We start from the raw sequence: 19,402 nt of genomic DNA, 5'->3' as shown, positions 1-19,402 counted from the left end.
ATCTGCACGTATTCAAACAACCCAAAGGGCGTCGTGACAGCGGTCTTAGGTATGTCGGCGGGCTCGACAGGAATATGGTGCTACGCCTTAACAAGGTCCACTTTGCTGAAAATTGTGCAGCCGTCGAAGCGCGATGTAAAATCCTGGATGTGAGGTAGGGGATAGCTGTCGTGGACAGTCTTGGCGTTCAACGCTCGATAGTCCCCACAAGGAGCACGCTCTGATACCAAATGCAGCGGGGAAGCCCAAGCGCTTGACGACGGGCGTATAATGCCGAGCTGCAGCATGTGGGCAAACTCCCGTTCAGCAGTAGCTAGGCGGTCTGCAAACAGACGGCGTGGTCGAGCGGGTGCCGGTGGACCCCGGGTGATGATGTGGTGTGTCATCGTATGTTTAGACGGCTGAGTGAGGTTGCGCGGTTTTGTTAACTCCGGGAAACTCGACAAGATTTTTTCGAACGGTAAGGAAGCTATCAGCATGCGGACGGCCATTGGAGCGATGTTGGACAGGACTCCCTAGATAGAAAGACGAGTGTGACCGTCTATGAGGCTGCGCCGCCGCACGCTGACATCCAAATCGAAGTATAAGGGGAAGTCTGAGCCGATGATCGGTTGAACCACGTCTGCGATGACGAAAACCCACCAGAAAATGCAGCGAAGGCCGAAGTCAAGGGTGAGAGATCGGAGTCCCCACGTCGCTATAGAGGAGGCGTCGGCAGCACGAAGCACTTGCCCCTGCTACTTCGAACGATCAGCCTTAGTCGGAGGCACAACGCTAAATTCTGAGCCCGTATCTAGAAGGAACCTGGCGCCCGATAGCTGGTCTGTGACCATGAAAAGGCGGCTGGAACGAGAAGTGAGATCACACGCCGCAGTCAGTGATCCCGGCAGGCGTTTTCCTGCCACGAACATGGAGATGTACACTTCGTGGCTCGGTGTCGGAAACGCCGGTGGTACCAGCAGAGAGGTGGAGTGCTGGGACTCTGACCATCTCGTGTGCGTGGAAGAGCTCGACGATCGGAACGAGGTGAGCGAGTCTCCTGCACGGGGCTCCGGAGCGCGGCAATGGAGGCGGCGAGTTCGTCGATGCGGACCTCAAGGCGCGAAATCGCTGTGCCTGCTCGTGTTAAAACAGCGTTGGCAGATGGGGAGGTCGCTTCATGAACCTCATCGGCGAGTTCCGCCAGGCGGTCGAGGTTCACGTCGCCAGCCGTCGCGAGGACGAGACGGATTGGCTGAGAAAGCGTTGGAGGAAGAGCTCGCGAAGCAACGCTGAGTAGGCAGAGACGTTGTGTTCCCCAAGAAGCTGTCGCATTCCGCGCAGTAGTTGGGAGGGGCGCCTGTCACCAAGGTCCCCCTCTGCAAGGAGCTGCTGTAGGCGGACGCGTTACGAAGGCATGAAGCGCTCCAGCACCTGGGTTTTAAGGTGGTGATATCGCGTAGTGTCCGAGGGGTTGGAGAGGACGTCGCAGAGCTCGCTGGCAACATCACAAGGAAGGACTGAGGCTACGTGGTAGTAGCGTGTCGTCGGTACAGAATTGCGCCTCAACCTGGTGAAACCAAACTTGCGGGTCCTGTGGCCAGAAAGACGGGAGATGCAGTTGCACAACCAAGACGTCCTGCAGACGTGGGGCTTGTTCAGTTGAGGGTGCATTCGAGTCAGTCATTGTCTTCGTCCTAGGTCACCACTTGTAGGCTTATGCCACAGGAGCGACGGAAAGACACGCCTGAACAATAATCGATGCCAGCAAGGAACGTGAGCCGTGGCTTCACATGCCACAGCCTAGCACCTTGTTTATTTTCTTCGCTCGCCATCGCGCGCTCTCCGGTTTGCGCTCCGCCCGAACGAGCGCGCTACAGAATATGCGACACAAAATGACGTCTATTGTTTCACTTGTTCCCAACGCCGCTGAAGAGACAGGTACGAACCCGACATGAAGGTTCCGCAGAGACCTTGTTTTGTTTTTCGTTCCGAAAAGCAACAAAGCTTGCATTGTTTCGTGTATCCGTTCCGCCTATGTCATACCTCTTCGGAGGCCTCTAGGGTTATTGTACCATTAAAATAAACATCGCGTGCGCGCGTAATCGCGGAAGCCGTGGTTTCGCTGTGCTAGTAGCCAGCTGCACCCTAGCTGGTAGCGCCACCACAACAACGCATGAGTTTATTACCCCAGTGCTGTTTCGCTCCTGCGCGTGCGAGGAGTGAATTTACTGCATATCTCTGAAACAAAATGGCAGGCCCATGCGTAACTGTACTTGCTCTGCTACCTGCCGTGGTATGCACAGAGATTATCATCAAATCCATGGCAGTATCATCATGGGACGCGTAGAGACACCACAATAAGATACGTCTTTTTCTTTTCCTCTCTTGGACGAATGTTCTTGCTGAAAGAAGATTTTGAAGGCTTGTATACGATTACGCTGCTGCCGAAAATTTCGTATAAATTTAGATTGTCAACACTTCCGATAACTTAGCAGTACATGCCTCGTTGCGGCGATAATGTATTCGTCTGGTTGAGCCCAGCGCATGCATGTGGCGGCACTAGTCAGGCCGCTGCGGCTGCACCACTTCACCATTAGGGTAACTCGATCGCCTTGCGCCTACAGTTTACGCTCAATCGAAATCTCTATTTGACTGTGCTACGGTAACTTTACAACGAAGCTAAGGCAACGCTATCGTGCGTGCTCAGGACGAAGAGATAACAAAGATGTAAAGGTGAGCAAACAAAGAATTAAGGGTTAGTATGGGCACCGTGTATACGCTAGGAGCCGCCACAGTCGCGCGCTGCCTCCAGCGCCAAAGCGGCCACGGCAGCAGATTTGGCGGGATAAGGGAGCAGACGACGCAGACGGCGGCAAGCCACTGCACCGTGTTTTGGTGCTTCGCTTGAGGCGCTTTCTTTCCCGTTTGCTTACAAAAGACGTCAAATTGTTAGCAGCTGTCAGAGAACGTAGCGCTAGCGCGTGTGTTTCTTTTCGCCAGACATCGTGCATCCTCAGGCGAACGCGGCAACATAAAATGCATGAGTTGGGGGAAGACAACGGAGGTGACGAGCCCGTTGAGCGAAACTGCGCACGTGTAACGCGGACCGCCTCGCTCACTAAACAATCACAGCTTATCACCCTCGGGCTAACGCGGCAGTGAACTCAGCGGTAGCTTGTAACTGGCGATACCAGCAATTGCACTGTCACGGCCGCTGAATGAAAAAAGAAACGCTTTCCATCCAACGGCCATGGCACTGCATTCGCTGCGGCGACTTAACCAGTGCAGCCCAGTTCGTCGTCGCGGCTCGTATTTTGCTGTCATGGCAGTGCAAAGTCTGCACAGAGCCTTATAGCTCCGTGCAGACGTAACTCTGCTGCCCGAGCAAAGGCGTCCCTAGCGGCAAGAAGCGCAGATTTCGCGGGATGCTCTCACGCGCTCGCAATGGGGTGAATTCGAGGAACGATGTCTTTTGCGATGAATACACGTTGCCTGCTTTCCCGCTTGGCCACTGACGCGACGGTCCATCCGCGTTATCAACGCGATCAGTCAGCCGCAGGTAGTGGACGATAAGAATAACAGGGCATAAAACATCTCTCCGCGATTGCACCTCTGCTCGCTCCACGCTGCCGCTTTGACGGTGCGAGGTATTTTCGCGGGCAGTTCGTTTTGTGTCGGTTGCGCTGTTCGTAGGCATGCCGAACTCCATGAATAATTGCTTCATTGTTGGGTGCAAAAACACTTACAGGAATTATCCGAGCACGCGTTTTTACCTTTTTCCATTTAGAGAATATGAACGGAATTGGCGTGAACGATGGGTCGCACTCGTTCGACGAGAAAAGTGAGTTTTGTGCATAGATGGGGTATTTTTTTTCTGGGGGGTGCATTTGCCCGTGATTGTTGATCTGCCGAGCAACACCTCTTCCACGACGCCGTGAACGGGCCCGCTTCGAGGAGGTCCCTGCCCTTCTTCAGTTTAGCTCCACGGAAGAAGCTATCGATATCACGTAGCTCTCTGAATCCAAACGTAATAATAATTGGCACCCTTTGCAGTGCCATGGCAGCAAAGCACGAGCCGCGACAACGAACTCGGCTTCACTGGTTCAGTCTGCGCAGCGAATGAAGTGCCATGGCTGTTCGATGGAAAGCATTTCTTCATTCAGCGGCCGTGACAGTGCAATTGCTAGTATCGCCAGTTTCAAGCTGCCGCTAAGTTCGCTGCCGCGTTAGCTCGAGGGTGATAAGCTGTGATTGTTTAGTGAGCGAGGCAGCCCGCGTTACACGTGCGCAGTTTCGCTCAACGGGCTCGTGAGCTCCGCTGTCTTCCGTCAGCTCATGTATTTAATGTTGCCACGTTCGCTTGAAGATATACGAGGTCTGGGGAAAAGAAGCACACGCGCTAACGCTACGTTCTCTGACAGTTGCTAACAATTTGACGTCTTTTGGAAGCAAATGAGAAAGAAAACGCCTCAAGCGAAGCACCAAAACACGGCGCAGTGGCTTGCCGCCGCCTGCGTCGTCTGCTCCCTTATCCCGCCAAATCTACCGCCGTGGCCGCTTTGGAGCTGGCGCGACTTATAGCGGCTCCTAGCGTATGCACGGTGCCCATAAGGAGGCCAACCACGCAGGCCAGTGGTAGCGAGTGCTAGCCCTACCGCACAAAATTAGGCTTCTGTCGTGCAGCGCCGAACATATTGTTTTTCCTTTCCTCCACGAGTTAACTAGGATGCGACGGATCAGGTTCAAGTCGAGTCAAGCTTCCCTGCGTGATATTCGAAGCTAGCACGAGAACACGTCAACATAATGCCTCCGAAGAACGTTTTTGCATATTCCAGTCCTATCGGAAGGGGCGCCCGCCGCGACCGTTTTTTGACAGAACACTTCAATACGCATCGCGTGAGGGAGATCACTCACCTCTACTGTCCGATTGCGTCCAGAGACCTGAACCGCCGACCAGCGAGACCAGCCTCCACCGACGCTGCTGGCAACCCCGATGGACACGCGCAGCCTTGCTTGCTTGCTTGATTGATCATCTTCTAGTGGCTCTTACCCACAAAGGGGGATTGGCCATGAAACCGGCGGTAAACATTAGATGGGAATTTAAAATTTAGACAAATATAATTGAATTAATCGGACTACAAGCGAGTATTGAAAATAAAATAAGAATCTTTAGGTTATGTGCCAATAGAATGAGAAAAGAACCGTAATATCGAAAATAATCAATTAGAGAAAAGATTTATAAAGTACCAAATTGCAATAGGAAATTACTTAGTAAGGAACTCTTCTTGTGTCTCGAAGAAATTCGCAGACAGCTATGCAAACGTTCCTGTTGCTGTGGCCCAGAGTAGACGCCCCAAGGGAAAGAATATTTGCAGAATCTAGAGGAATGTTCAAATTTCTGAATAAATATTCGAAATGTTTTTTCCTGTGACTAGAGAAACGACGGCAATGTATTAAAAAGTGATCATTGTTTTCAGGCTCTTGACATAAAAAGCAAAGAGGGGACGGAACCAGACCAGCCCTGTGTAAATAAAAATTTAGAGGAGGAATACGGCATCGAAGTTACTGTGTGCGCCACCAGCTAGCACGAGCGTTTGCTTGCTTGATCCTCGAATCTTGGTTCTTACCCACTACGGCGGATTGGCCATCAAATGGCTGGCGACAGGCGCTTGCAGTCGTTGTTTTAACTTGTACTATATTGTCACGGGGGTCGTGATGGGGACGAAGGCAGCAGTCGGCGTGTTTAAAAGAAAGTCTTTATTTCGCCGTATTTGTGGCCAGGAAACAAAAGTCAAACTGCAGCGATACACTGTACACTTATAGCGGCGTCGGCCGTGGAAAAACTGATCGCTGGGACGAGCCGTCTTATATACAACATGCATCGAACTTTCCAGCCTTATCACTGGTGGTCGTGTGAGCTCTGGAATAATCTTGACAAATCGCGTGATGTATGCAATCTTAACAAAATGATCTACTACAACTGCGGAGCATCTCGAACACCGCCCCGCGGTCAGCGTCGAGCGTTGCTAACCGTCCTTGAGGGTCACACCCGAATACATCAAAATTAAACGAGAAGCGGGTGTGGCAATGTCCCCCTCTGAAAAAGCATCGTCCCAATTCGTAAAACAGAACATTGAGGTGAAAAAAGTATGTGCATGTAACTCGAAAGAACAACAATGGAGCTAGCAACAGCAGAGTCCTCAGGTTCCTCAACGCGCATAAAATGGCTTGTGGCGCACGACGTGAACGGCTTCAGGCCGTGCGCTACGCCACTGAGAGTTTGTGATGCCGTCCGGTACAACGTCGTAGTCCAGTGCACTGAGACGTCGTAGCACATTATATGACCTGAAGTATCGCTGAAGAAGTTTTTCACTGAGTCCACGTCGGCGTATCGGTGTCCAGACACCCACACGGTCACCGGGCTGGTATTCCATGTGGCGTCGCCGAAGGTTATACCGACGGCTGTTAATCCTCTGCTGGTTCTTGATACGAAGGCGGGCGAGCTGTCCAGCTTCTTTGGCGCGTTGCATATAAGTGGCGACGTCTACATTGTCTTCGTCGGTGGTAGCTGGCAGCATTGTGTCGAGCGTCGTTGCCGGGCTCCTTCCGCAGACCGACTTGTACGGCGACAGCTGCGTCGTTTCTTGTACTACCGTGTTGTATGCGAAGGTCACGTACGGTAGGATGGCATCCCAGGTCTTGTAATCGACGTCGACCTACATGACCAGCATGTCGGCGATGGTCTTCTTTAGACGCTCGGTGATGCCATTGGTCTGAGGGTGGTAGGCAATGGTCCAGCGGTGGCTTGTCTGGCTGTGTCTCAATATCGCTTGAGTTAGCTCCGCAGTAAAGGTCATACATCTGTCGTTGATGAGGACTTGTAGGGCGCCATGGCGCACGACGATGTCTTCAACGAAGAACTTTGCTACCTCGGCGGCCCTACGTCTAGGTAAGGCCCTTGTTTCGGCGCAGCGGGTGAGGTAGTCGGTAGCGACGACGTAGGGAACGGCCCCAGTAGGTCCATACCGATTTGCTGGAATGGTCGGCGGGGTGTCTCGATCGGAGGAAGAAAGCCTGCTTGTCTTGCCGGCGTTGTCATGCGTCGCTGGCAGTCTCGACATGTCCCTACGTAGCGAGCGACGTCGGCGACAAGGCGCGACCAGTATTACTTTTCCTGTAATGTTGCGAGCGTGCGGGAAACACCGTGGTGTACAGCCGTCGGGTCATCGTGTAGGGCCTGTAGGACTTTTGCTCTCAATGCTGAAGGCACCAGAAGAAGGTAGTTGCTTCGAAGGGGCGCGAACATCTCCAGGAGAACGCCGCTTGACAAGAAAAAAAAAAACGCCAGGCCAGCGCGGAAAGTGCAGCACAGTCACAGCGAAAGCTGGAAGAGCTGCATTTCCAGAGCCCGTTATGAACTTTCTTGTAACTACTATTAAAAGTACACTAGCAAAGTACGCACTACGGCACAAATCATAATTTTTGTCAAGTTGGGAACCACTCACCACGACATTATTAGTAATTCTGCGGAGAAGCGAGGTACCAACTTTGAGGCATTATGTGCACTTTGTTGATTCGACGGCTGATGAAGATGAAGAATTATGGCTGAGTCCTTTGTAATTGGTTGCAATCTTTAAACGACCCACTAGTTACGTAATTCGCATTGTGTGACTGCCGGCCGTTATTTAACTCTCCCACAACGCTTTATAACATACATTAACGTGCGAAGGAGAGAGAGGAGGGAATTAACTTTATTGAGACCCTGAGAAAATGGATCATGGGAGTGTTATGGGCTTCCTTGGCAACGAATCGAAGTTCACTTGCGTGGAACCCACTATCCTATAAATCATAATTTTTGTTAAGTAGGGAAGCAGCCACTATGTAATTTTTCATCATTCTGCGGAGAACCGTGGTACCCGCTAAGCAACTCTAAGGCATTATGTGCACTTTGTTGATGCTGTTGCTGATGACGATTAAGAATCATGGCAGAGCCCCTTGTAATGGGTTGGAAGCATTCAACAACCCCCTCGTTGCGCAATTCACATTGTGTGACGCGCATGGTTACATAATTCCCAATGTGTGACGCATGGCTGATGTTTTACTCTTCTACCACGCTACATTACATATGTGTATGTGGTTCCTTCTCGGCATGAAGCCTGTAGGGGGTCTTTTTGCAAAGCAGTTTCAAGCACCGGCCTGTCTCTGAGGTAGAACACTGGGCTCCCATGCAGAGGGCCCAGGTTCGAACCTCGTTAGATCATGGAATTTATTTCTTTTTTTTTGTTATTTCGAGTCATAGTGGTTAAGGACACCGGCGGCGGCGGACAACTACGGCGCCAAAAACGGCCCTTGTTGTGATCTCATGACAGCTTTCGCTGTAATACAAGTCCCTGCACTCTGATCCGTATTGCCCGCACTCTGGGGTGTCCAAAATTGACCACTGCATTCGACAACGACTTTTGTGACAAGGGATGCACCGCTATGTGCCGAAGTTCGTTCGCTCCTGCCTAGATTTTCAACGCCGAAAACCTTCAACGCACGGGTCGCCAGCCGGTCTACAATCATTCAGTGTCGTAGTCAGGGGGGGGCGGGGGCGCACACCTGGCCCGTCCCCTCCCCCGAAGTTTTTATTGCCATGGCATTCACAACACAAAATGATACTCGACTACATCTGCCTACCCAGCCCCCACTTCAGATCATGGAGATTCCCCCCCCCCGCCCCACACCCCTGAAAAAGGTTTCTGCCTACTTCCCCTGCAATCATTATGGTCATTGATTTGCATTGACCACTTCCTCTAACGTCGGCTTGTAACCGCTGGGTCATCGTCTCTGTTGACCACCTAACGCGATACCGCCGAAACCGCCGGCCTCGCAGCCGCTATCCGCCTCGTGCGCTGCTGTTTTGAGTTGTACTGGTGGTGCCACCAACGGCGAACGGTGGCGAAAGGTGGATATTCGCGGCTCATAGAAGCCGTGGGCAAAGCGCCCGTTACTCGCCGTTTTTCTATTAATTTTTCATTCTGGTTTGATATTTGTACTGCCGACGCTGCTCCGCTAGACAACCATGCCGTTTGTTACGTCGACTGTTCTATATTATGTTTTAAAATGACAGGCCCGTTTTTTAAGTGCGAATGCACTTTATAAGCGACCCTGAATCCGCCGTCCCATAGCAACGGCGCGAGGAAAGGAGAGGAGCGTCTGTAGCAACGGCGCAGCGACGTCACACCCCACGTGACTGCGCGCGCTCCGCCTCCTCACCGCGGTTTGCGCGGGCGCGCGCCGGCTCCGCACCGCTCTTCTAGGTGGCATTGGGTGCAGTGCTTCGCCGCTCCTTCTCTCGCCGTTCGCTCTCTCTCCTCCCTGCGCCCCACTCTCCCGTCCACTGGCTGGGCGCCTCTCGAAATGTGTGCTCGAGACGCCGCTGTGAAACGCCAACGGCGACCACAAGGCTGAGATTATGGCCGTCAGGTACAATGACAACACAAACAGGTGCTGATGAATGTGTAAATAAATGGTTACGGTACAAATCCTCGTCTCGTTATTAATTTACGCCATTAAAATTACTGCGCCGTGTACTCTCGGCGCAAGAAATGCATTCGCATTTCCTCACGATTCCCTTCGGGGAGGTGGGGGCATTTTTAATGCGTGCGCGCGATGCACTGCGTACGTTTCTTACGTGCATGTGTCCAAGTTGTTTGCGTGATCTGTTAACACAGATTAAATAAAAACGGTTGCAGTACAAAACAGCATTCATGTTTTATTGAACACCCCAAGCAGTACAACAAAAATGACTATTACGGCTGTATGTCTGGCTTAATAAACGCACAAAAGACACGCGTTTTCATCTTCGCCCAACACTCGTTGCACTCAACTTGGCCAGGAAAACCGAAATCTAACTTGCTGAACGCTTTAAAAGCCATCACACTGCTGCATTATAATGCGTGAAAGTACTTTAGCAAATGACCAACGAACATGCACACAGCGTTTTTTTTTTGTTCACAGACCGTGTAAACGTATGAGAAAGTTCTAACTGCGTTGCAGTCACATATTTCAGAATATCTAATCACATTCACCATTGATGCCACAATCCTCTAACACATGCGCTTTAAATTGTGTATGGAATTACTCAGATTTATATAGGAATTTCGCATGCGTGTAATTTATCTCGTATGCTAGATTCTCCTTTGGTACGTAACATACAACATAAACATAAAATGGTACTCTAGAAGTAATGTTCGTGCAGTAGTGAGCATATAGAAGGGCAACTACTTACAGCTTCACTTACCTTTGCAAAACCGTATTCCAATTGCAATTCAATACTAACCGACGCAACAACGATAACAACAAACTTGTTGCACACAGTCGTATCAGGTTGACGCGAGAGGCCAAGCGTGGTATTTTAAGCGTAGCACAATCGTGCGCCTACAGTACGCTAGAATATTCTGGCACAATGTCGTGAAGCTTGCAGTCACTTCAGCGGTTCCCACGATGTAGCACCAGTTGACGTCCTCGCGTCATCAAACTGCTACGATGCCGAGAACTACACACACAGCTGACTTGGAAATACGCGGTCTTGCAGGAGGCCATCTTGTCCAGCAACCAACCGACAAAAGTGCACAACTGAGGCGTCTGAAACATTGCCGTTGATGAGATGGCAGCTGAACGAAATCAGGGCTCATCGTCCGACGTGTGGCCACCGCCTTAACACAGTATTAACGTTGCAACGATCGAGGAAGACGCGACGAAAGCAACGAGCCCAGCCGGTCTTGTTGGGTGCGCTACTGCACATAGAGTCACTAGAAAAATTTCAGTGTATCGCATCTGTTTTCCGCGCGCTGCCGCCGACGCGATTGGCTTACTCACATCACGTGACCTCTTGCCGCCATATCCCTTCCAAGCGCTTTGGGTGCAGACACGTTGAATGCAGAGCGCGGCCGGACGTTTAGCAGTACCACGGTCCCTAGAAGTACGTCGTCGCTGTTTTAAACGCGTCATGCAGATGCCAGAGAGTAGCTCACCAGTAACCTAATGTTGCTGGTGAGCTACTCTGGGAATTTCGTATATTTTTGCATTCCGTGTGGAAAACATTAATGTCAAAGAACGTCGTTGTACGTGGCTGCATAGTTGGCCGCGAAATGAATTCGCCCCCCTCGAAGAGCACTCCTTTCTGTAGTGAACTACACAAACTTTGCTGGAAAAGCTCTCATGCAACAGGATACTTCACCTTTTCTGTTAACTATGTTCAGCGATATTGAAAACTACATACTACGTACCTTTCTATTTGACCGGCTGTTTATATCTCGATCTGTTGAACAGATTGTGCATGCATTTCGAGTTATAAGCGTGTCGCGCACGAGAGCGAAATCGAAGACTGATTAAAATAATAACTGTTTACTGTATACCTTGAAGACAATTGTCGCATGATCATTTGCCACTGCGCAAAACTGAAGCGTGGAACTCTGTTGATAAAATTGGTACAAGGCAATGTTATTAAGCGTACTTTATTTAAAAAAAAATGTTGCTAATGCTGCATTGTGCCGCGCGTACCCTTACAATATTGTTTAGTGGGTGAGAAATGGTCACAGCAAAACAAAAATCGGCTTATCCTCCTACGCATTGAGGGAATCGATTTCATGCGAGCCCCAGATCTATATACATACTGTGTTGCAGTAGCATGCGCGTTAAAATGTTTCGGGATGTGCTATTTCTGATCAAAATAACATTGTACGTGGACGTGGTGAAGAAGTTAGAGAAGGACTGAGGGAAGACGAGGAAGATGAGGGTGTTCTAAATAAAGAACATGGCTGACACCATAGCCTAGCCCAACGTGTATTATTACAAATTGGCGCAGCCACGTATAGTTCCTGTGTGGACATTCAAGTCAAGATGTGGGTGGACTTCACCATTGGAGCAAATCAACGCGGTGGCATCCGGATCTTGGCTGCAACGCCTCAAGATGAAGAGGAACAAGCTCTTCCGGAAGCAGTGAGCACTGACGAATTTGTCTCCTACATAAGCACTAGAACGAAGCTCACTCCAAGTAATTTAATTGCTAAAGGAACTGTGAGGATCAATATGAAACTTCAAGATTATGAGAGAGAGAAACTTCGACCGCCGCCACAACACGCGGATACCTAAGATACAGCTTAACGATCTGATACTCGTCAGAAAGGGCCTTCCCGGCACGAAGCAGGTGTATTTGGGACCTTATCGAGTGGTGCAGACTGCAGTGCAACAAGGCGTTCTCAAGAGGGTTGGTTACGTAAACGGTGACGGAGTGCTGGAGTTTGCGACTGTTGGAAACGTCTTCATGTATCATCCCAGGAGGGATGAGTCTTCAAAGAGGGGGAGTGTACGTGGACGTGGTGAAGAAGTTAGAGAAGGACTGAGGGAAGACGAGGAAGATGAGGGTGTTCTAAATAAAGAACATGGCTGACACCATAGCCTAGCCCAACGTGTATTATTACAAACATAAAGCACTGCGCCGAGACAGTTTTAACAAGAGTGCATTACGAGAAAAAAGAAGTTGAAATTAAAAGCAGTGCAGAAGCCGAACCCCAGCTGTTTACGCGCTGGCAACGCAAAAAAAAACTTTGTCGGAACACAGCAAAATATTTGCAAATGCACTGCAACGCTGGGAATAATAAGGAGACAAAATATAGGAAATCAAACAACTGAGTAGTGACGTCAATCATTTTCGATGGCATATTTTCTACCTATCTGTTAGGAAATCACAACGTATTCGCCAAATAAGATGCACCTTACCTACCGCACGCCGATTCGCCCGTGCGTTCGGCTGCTGGCGTTCCGAACCGAGACAAATACTTCACGCACAACTTCCACTTACCGTACACACACCACTTCTATTACAGATAACACCCAGCTGAACAGCAAGCATGGCGCGCAAGTAAGGTATGCGTCAGCGATCAGTCGAAGGACGCAATGCTGAATGTTCGCGATGTTCGATAATGTTCTGGAATGCGCTATGAAGTGAACCTGAACACCGACTGCAAAGCTAGCGCAAACAGTCAACATTCACCAAGTGTCGAAGTAAACGGCATGTCGCACGGTCATTACGCTAATGCAACTATACAGCTCCGGACCTTGCGAACACACCCGGCCGTGAAACGAGAAGAGACCGATGAAGCCACGAAGAGAGTTCGCGAGCACATGGCAACATTCGCCGCACGTTTCATTAGCTACACCGCTTACCGCGCAGTCGATTCATGACTGTCGATGACTTGAATTCACTTCTGATATCCTTTTGAAGAAACACACACACACATATTGCAGTTACGCCGAGCGTAACACGGCATCGAGGCGAAAAGATCGGTCACTTCTCAACGCACGTTACCAACGCGCCGGATGGTCCGGAAGGGAAATGGCCGCCGCCGCCCAATGTTGCCCGCGTGCAGCCTACCTTTGCGGTACTCTGAAATTTTCCAGTGACTCTAACTGCACAGTGCAGAGCGCGCGCTCTCACGGCCACCGAAAGAAATAAAAGAAAGTGGAGAGAGGGGTCACCTTGGAGTATGGCATATCGGTGGAAGCACGAGGAAGTGTTGTGTCGTCGGTGTGGCGTATTGTCGAGAGATGGCGCTAGTTTGTTTTTGCGCAACGGAATCGCAAACTTCATTCAAAATACATGGGATCCTATGGGAGAGGGTGCAACCGCCTGAGCCGAGCGGTGGCGCCACCATACCGATGCACGAGGCGGATAGCGCGCGATGTTGCCTCCTTCCGGCTACACCGATTCATACAGCGTCACGGTCCACCCCAGGAGCGTCTCAGCGATCGAGGCCGTGTTTTCTTGTCGGAAGTCATCGAAGCCATTCTCAAAGAGTGTCATGCTGTTCACCGCAACACTACTGCTTACCACCCGCACACGAATGGGCTAACCGAACGCTTTAACCGCACGCTCGGTGACATGCGCTCCATGTACGTACGTCGCCGCCAATCAGACAAATTGGGATACCATTCTGCCATTCGTCACCTACGCCTATAATACCGCCCCTCAGAGCACTACTGGTTTTTCAACCTTCTTATTGTATCGAAGGCACCCGTCGCACACCATCGACACGATACTTGCATACAAGTTAGATCCATCTGAGTGTGCGCTATTTCTGACACAGCCAGGCTTGCCGAAATGTGTCGGCAGCTTACCAAGACCTTTAGAACGCTTGAACAAGAGCGGCAGAAAAGGATTCGCGGTGCCGCCACCATTTCTGAGCTCATGTTCCTTTCTGGAACTCGTATGGCTTTCGGTCCCAACCACTGCACCTGTCCTCTCTTCAAAACTACTGCCGAAATACGAAGGCCCCTACCGCGTCGTCGAGCGCACATCTCCGGTCAACTACATGATCGAACCCATCGAATCATCTTCGGACATGCGCCGTCGAGGGCGCGACATTGTCAGCGTGGAGCGCCTCAAGGCCTACAATGACCCGCTCATAGTGACAAGCTGTTAGGTCGCCGGGCGGCTCCATTTTCCTCCCCGGGCTAATTGTAGCGAAGCCTTGGATCTTAGTAATGGGTTGTGCTGTCCAGAGCCCTCTAGTGGGTCTTCCTCTTTGGCTTTTCCTGAAAGAACGCCGCACGCGCTGAGTCCGTGATTGTGACTTGACTGTCGTCATTGCGTATTGCCGCAATGGCGACAATACGCAACGGCGAAATAAACGCCTTAATATTATGATTTCTTTTCTTATTCGACTTGTTGGTGTAACCTCTACTATATGGCTCACACTCACTCTGGGAGATTGGCCATCAATTGATATTATTGGCTGGTTCTTCCTCGCTGTATATATCTGCCCATTTTGAGCGAGAGTAAGAATAAGGTATCCCACAAATCTGACTAATATTGCAACATGGACGTCGACAAAGAAGCGTTCTGCCTTTTGAGAAAGCGAGGCTATATATTTGATAACTGATCATTTGCAATTGAAATAATATGTTATTTACCTTTAGCAGTCTAGCGCTACATTCTATAAACTAGTGGAAAAACAATTGTTGAGCTGCGAAGACTGTGGAAACAGCGGAATTTGTGAACTAAATTATGTGCCAGCATGTCGTGAAAAAGTTGACCGCTGCTTACGCCACTGGCGTTTCAAGTACCGCAAAAACACGTGTCTCTGTCGCGGAGGGCTCCAAAGTCGTGTAAAAAAGCTTCCAGGTTAGGAGGACTGCACATGCAATTTACTTCTCCTGTCCAACCCTAAACTCACAAGCTGGCAATCCAGGGACTGGAGACGCCTACAGACAAACACATATCCGAACATACACACACTCAGTAAAATGCGGCCGTCCCAATACGCTGACCGCTGCCCTTGGTGTGGCCACACACCAACACTCATTCACATCGCTTGGAATTGCCGACAAAGACCAGCAGAGGGCAACTCGCCACTCATCACACGCAACGAATTCGATAGGTCGTGGGAGGTGCGACTCACCCGGCAGGACTTGGGAAGCCAGCAGGCAACCTTGGACCAGGCCAAGCGAGCCGCTCGGGCCAGTGGGGCCCTGGAATAGGGGCTCCAACCACGGGAACCTTAGTTTGCCATTTCAATAAAATGTTTATTCCTCCTCTCCTGTCCACGCGTCTCCCAGACGCATTCAACGTTGGCGTACGCACCCACAGACTGTGCTGCTCTTCGGATATTGATGGTGACATGGGCGAGACGCGCCAGCACCGAAATGTGGCTGGGGACGAGACACGCGGAGCGTCGACAGCGTGTGTGTCTGTTTCTATGTGAGCGTGGTTGGGTGGTGAAAGAAGGCGAGCCCGGCGGAATGCGAGAATCCGCAGACGCGAACAGAATTATGAGCTGTGCGTATGAACGTTGAAGACAGTCATTTGCGCCCAATAAATCATTTGTTGTTCTTAGCCACCGCACTGCGTATTTTTCACTTTGGCTTCACTGCTTAAAGGGGCCGACAACCACTTTTTGTGGCACTTTTTGTAGCCAGATTGTGTTATCATCATGATACCCCCCAACCTCTAACACGTGATGTTAACGTCACTGACGGCCTAGTGTATTTATATCATTCGCTCCACTGAATAAACGTTCTTTCGTTACCGGGCTGCCGGCAAGCAACATGGTGGCAGCGGTCCACAGCTGAGATGTCGACGACGCCACCCCCGACAACACCCCGTCGCCTTTTCGTCCCGATCCCTCACAGAAGCGCAGCAACGCTACGCGCAGATTGAAAAGGAAACGCTGGCAATACTTCATGGGTGCACAAAGTTCCATGATTATCTTTTCGGCCAGGCAGACGTGATCATCGAAAGAGATCACCGGCCTTTGATAGCAATATTCAGCAAGCCCCTGTATCAATGCCCACTCCGTTAGCAGCGCATGCGCCTCAGTCTGCAACATTATGCAATAACATTGCGGTACAAACCTGGAAAAGAGCAGTTTCTAGCAGATGCTTTATCGCGGTTTCCTAGCAAGACTGAACTAAAACAAGAAACAGAACTGTTTCAAGTAAATGTTCTTGATTATGTTTCAGCGTCAGAGCAACGTCTGGAAACCCTGCGGGCCGCTACAAGCGAGGATCCAGCCCTAGTCCTCATCCGTGAATACGCACAGACATCTTGGCCGGACAACAAGCAGAGAAACCCGGAGCCAGCAAGACCGTACTGGGCCTACAGGGAAGAAGTTCACGCTCAAGACGGGCTAGTCTTCCGCAGCAACAAGGTAATTGTACCGAAATCAAAACGGGCGGAGATAATGCAGCTCCTTCACGCGGCACATACTGGAGCAGAGAAGATGAAGGCAAGAGCCAGCAGCGTAATGTTTTGGCCAAGTATGTGTGCAGATATCAAACAGTTTTGCATGTCCTGCAAAATATGCAGAATTCACCAGCCGCAGAACCAGAAGATGCCTCTTCTAAGCCATGACGTTCCGACCCTACCATGGGAGAGAGTAGGGATGGACCTGTTTCACTACGGTGACCGAGTTTGCCATTATGGTTGACTTTTACTCCTTTTATTTCGAAATCCGTGAGCTCCGCCACACCACAGCTAATGCGCTGAAGACTTGGTCTGCACAAGTATTTTCTGTGCATGGGCTGCCGCAGAAACTGTACAGTGACAACAGACCGCCATTCAGTAGCAGCGAGTTTAAAGACTTTTTAAGAAAGCTAGACATTGTACATATCACGTCAAGTCCGTATCACCCGCGTTCTAACGGCATGACAGAAAGAGCCGTTCAGGAGGCAAAGAAGCTGTTAAAGAAGTGCTCCCTCCGAACACCTGATTTTGAAATCGCATTGCTTGAGTGGCGTAATACCCCCAGGGATCATGTTCTGAGGTCTCCTGTACAGAGGCTGATGGGACGGCAGACACGGACCCTGCTGCCGGTACCAACAGAGCACCTAGAACCTGAGACAATACCCAGCAAGGATGTTCACGACCGCCTTCAGGTGATCCGGCGGCAGCAAAAGGCTTCCTACGACCGCAACGCCAGAAACTTGCGTCCGCTAATGCCAGGACAACGGGTAACGACGTACGACACCCTCTAGAGAACCTGGAGTCCAGCTATGGTACTAAGGCCAGCCGAGGCACCGAGGTCCTTGATTGTGAAGACCGAAGACGGCCGTGAATTGCGTCGCACACGAGAGCATCTGCGGGAGGCAGCACCTGAGCCAGGGGCACAATCAACTTCCCAGCGGGCGCCCGAAGACAGCGGCGTCCATGATGGACAGCAGCAGCTACGCCGAAGTTCAAGACTACGTCACGAACCCTGTCGATACCCGTTACCAGATCGAACTTCTAGACTGTATAAACATAAAGGTGAGATGTAGCCAGATTGTGTTATCATCATGATACCCCCCAACCTCTAACACGTGATGTTAACGTCACTGACGGCCTAATGTATTTATAACATTCGCTCCACTGAATAAACGTTCTTTCGTTACCGGACTGCCGGCAAGCAACACTTTTTTTCAGCGCAGCGGAAAGCTTAGCGGTCAGAGTGTCTAATCGCGGAATGGTAACGCGTGAAACACCGTCAAACATTTAGAATGAATATTTCGCTCTGCAGCGAATATGGAGTCGCATATACACTACATATGCAGTAAGCAGTGGGACGTGAGCGCGAGAGCGCTTTGTGTTGGTGCACTGCGGTTGGCAGCGCATGCGCCGCGGCTCGACATGGTCCACCAGTCGCCGCGAACGCAGCGCCGCTTCTCAGCGTGCAACTTTTTTTTACCTCGACAGCAGTACGAAATTGAGCGGGGATTATTAATATACACAGTCTAATTTTGAGCGCTAATTACGGTCCGCATGAAAGCACCTGACTACCGTTAAATCCCGATCAAGCGCCCCATCCTTTTTTTGGTAGAATTGAAATATGCGTAAATGACCGAGCAAGCGCCCCACACTACCTTCCCGCCCTTTTCGCTCTTTCATTCGCTGTTTTTATGGGCCCGATAAGGGCTCATAAAGACAAGGAATGCATGCGCATTCAATAAATAGGGATGGTGAAATCTATGAACGAATAAATGAATAAAAACTCGCCGCAAAGCGATTACTCGTCATCGATGTCCGCCTTTCAATATTCGAAGTAATCGATTAAAACTGTTCGATCAATCGTTTACAACACTCCACTACCCACCCCCACTCCCGATGCCGCCCCGTGGTCGGAGCGCATGACTGCGAGGCGAGCGATGCCGAGATGCAAAAGTGGAGCTCATTTCCCCTTCTTACTACAGCGCATATTTGTACCCTAGTAGAACGAGCACAGAGCTGGCGACGGCCCTACCGTCGAATACGGCGTCCACCACCAAGCCCTGTCCAAGGCTTCAAGCGCGGGCAGGAGGCGGCCCCATCCCGACGAGGCAGAAATTCACTTGCACAGTTGTCTCCACTCACAGCCTACTGCGTTCACCTCCACTTTGTTCTTTCGTGTGCTGGTTAACCGTGCGCAAAGTACACGTGGGGCTAGCGTGCTGTACTGTGTTATTATTACATTTTGGCGTGTACTACACTGTTCCCTTTGTTATGTCCTAATGGCGTGCAATCGCAAGAAGATCGTAGCGTCGACATTTTTCATAGAAGACTCGAAAACGAAGACTGCGTAGCGTAGTCCCTGAATACTTTTTACTGGTCATGAGATTTCGGGCCAAGTTTGCAATAAAGACAGAACCTCCTGCCATTGGCGCCACGGCAAACAAGGACGCTTTCAGCGCAGCCGCTTAAACGGTGCATTTTTGGTTTGCGCAGCGCGACCAAGGTCACTTTTTCGACGGTGTCTCTGTAGCCGGAGCGCCTGTGGGGCAAATAGCATGTCTTCGGCATCGTTTGTCAAGGTGCTGCTAGCTATTCGTCGCGTTCGAAAACGTTAACAGGAACAGACAGCACCGCACACTACTGATAAAACACGAGGCCAACAGAGCCAACACACCACGCCGTCGCCTTGCT

General features: G+C 50.6%; 1 protein-coding gene across 1 annotated transcript; it reads left to right on the top strand.

Moving 5' to 3' along the window:
- The first annotated feature begins 6,872 nt into the window (after nt 1–6,872).
- Nucleotides 6,873–17,612, top strand: LOC119403536 (uncharacterized). Its single transcript, XM_049418358.1, has 3 exons — nt 6,873–6,931; nt 16,427–16,676; nt 17,305–17,612. The coding sequence occupies exons 1-3, from the start codon at nt 6,873–6,875 to the stop codon at nt 17,500–17,502; spliced, it is 507 nt and encodes a 168-aa protein (XP_049274315.1). The 3' UTR covers nt 17,503–17,612.
- Nucleotides 17,613–19,402: the final 1,790 nt, after the last annotated feature.

This window comes from Rhipicephalus sanguineus, chromosome 8 (genome assembly GCF_013339695.2).
Source record: "Rhipicephalus sanguineus isolate Rsan-2018 chromosome 8, BIME_Rsan_1.4, whole genome shotgun sequence".
NCBI classification, from domain to species: domain Eukaryota; kingdom Metazoa; phylum Arthropoda; class Arachnida; order Ixodida; family Ixodidae; genus Rhipicephalus; species Rhipicephalus sanguineus.
Note: the sequence above shows the minus strand (reverse complement) of the source record. Positions and strands in the feature narration are given on the sequence as shown.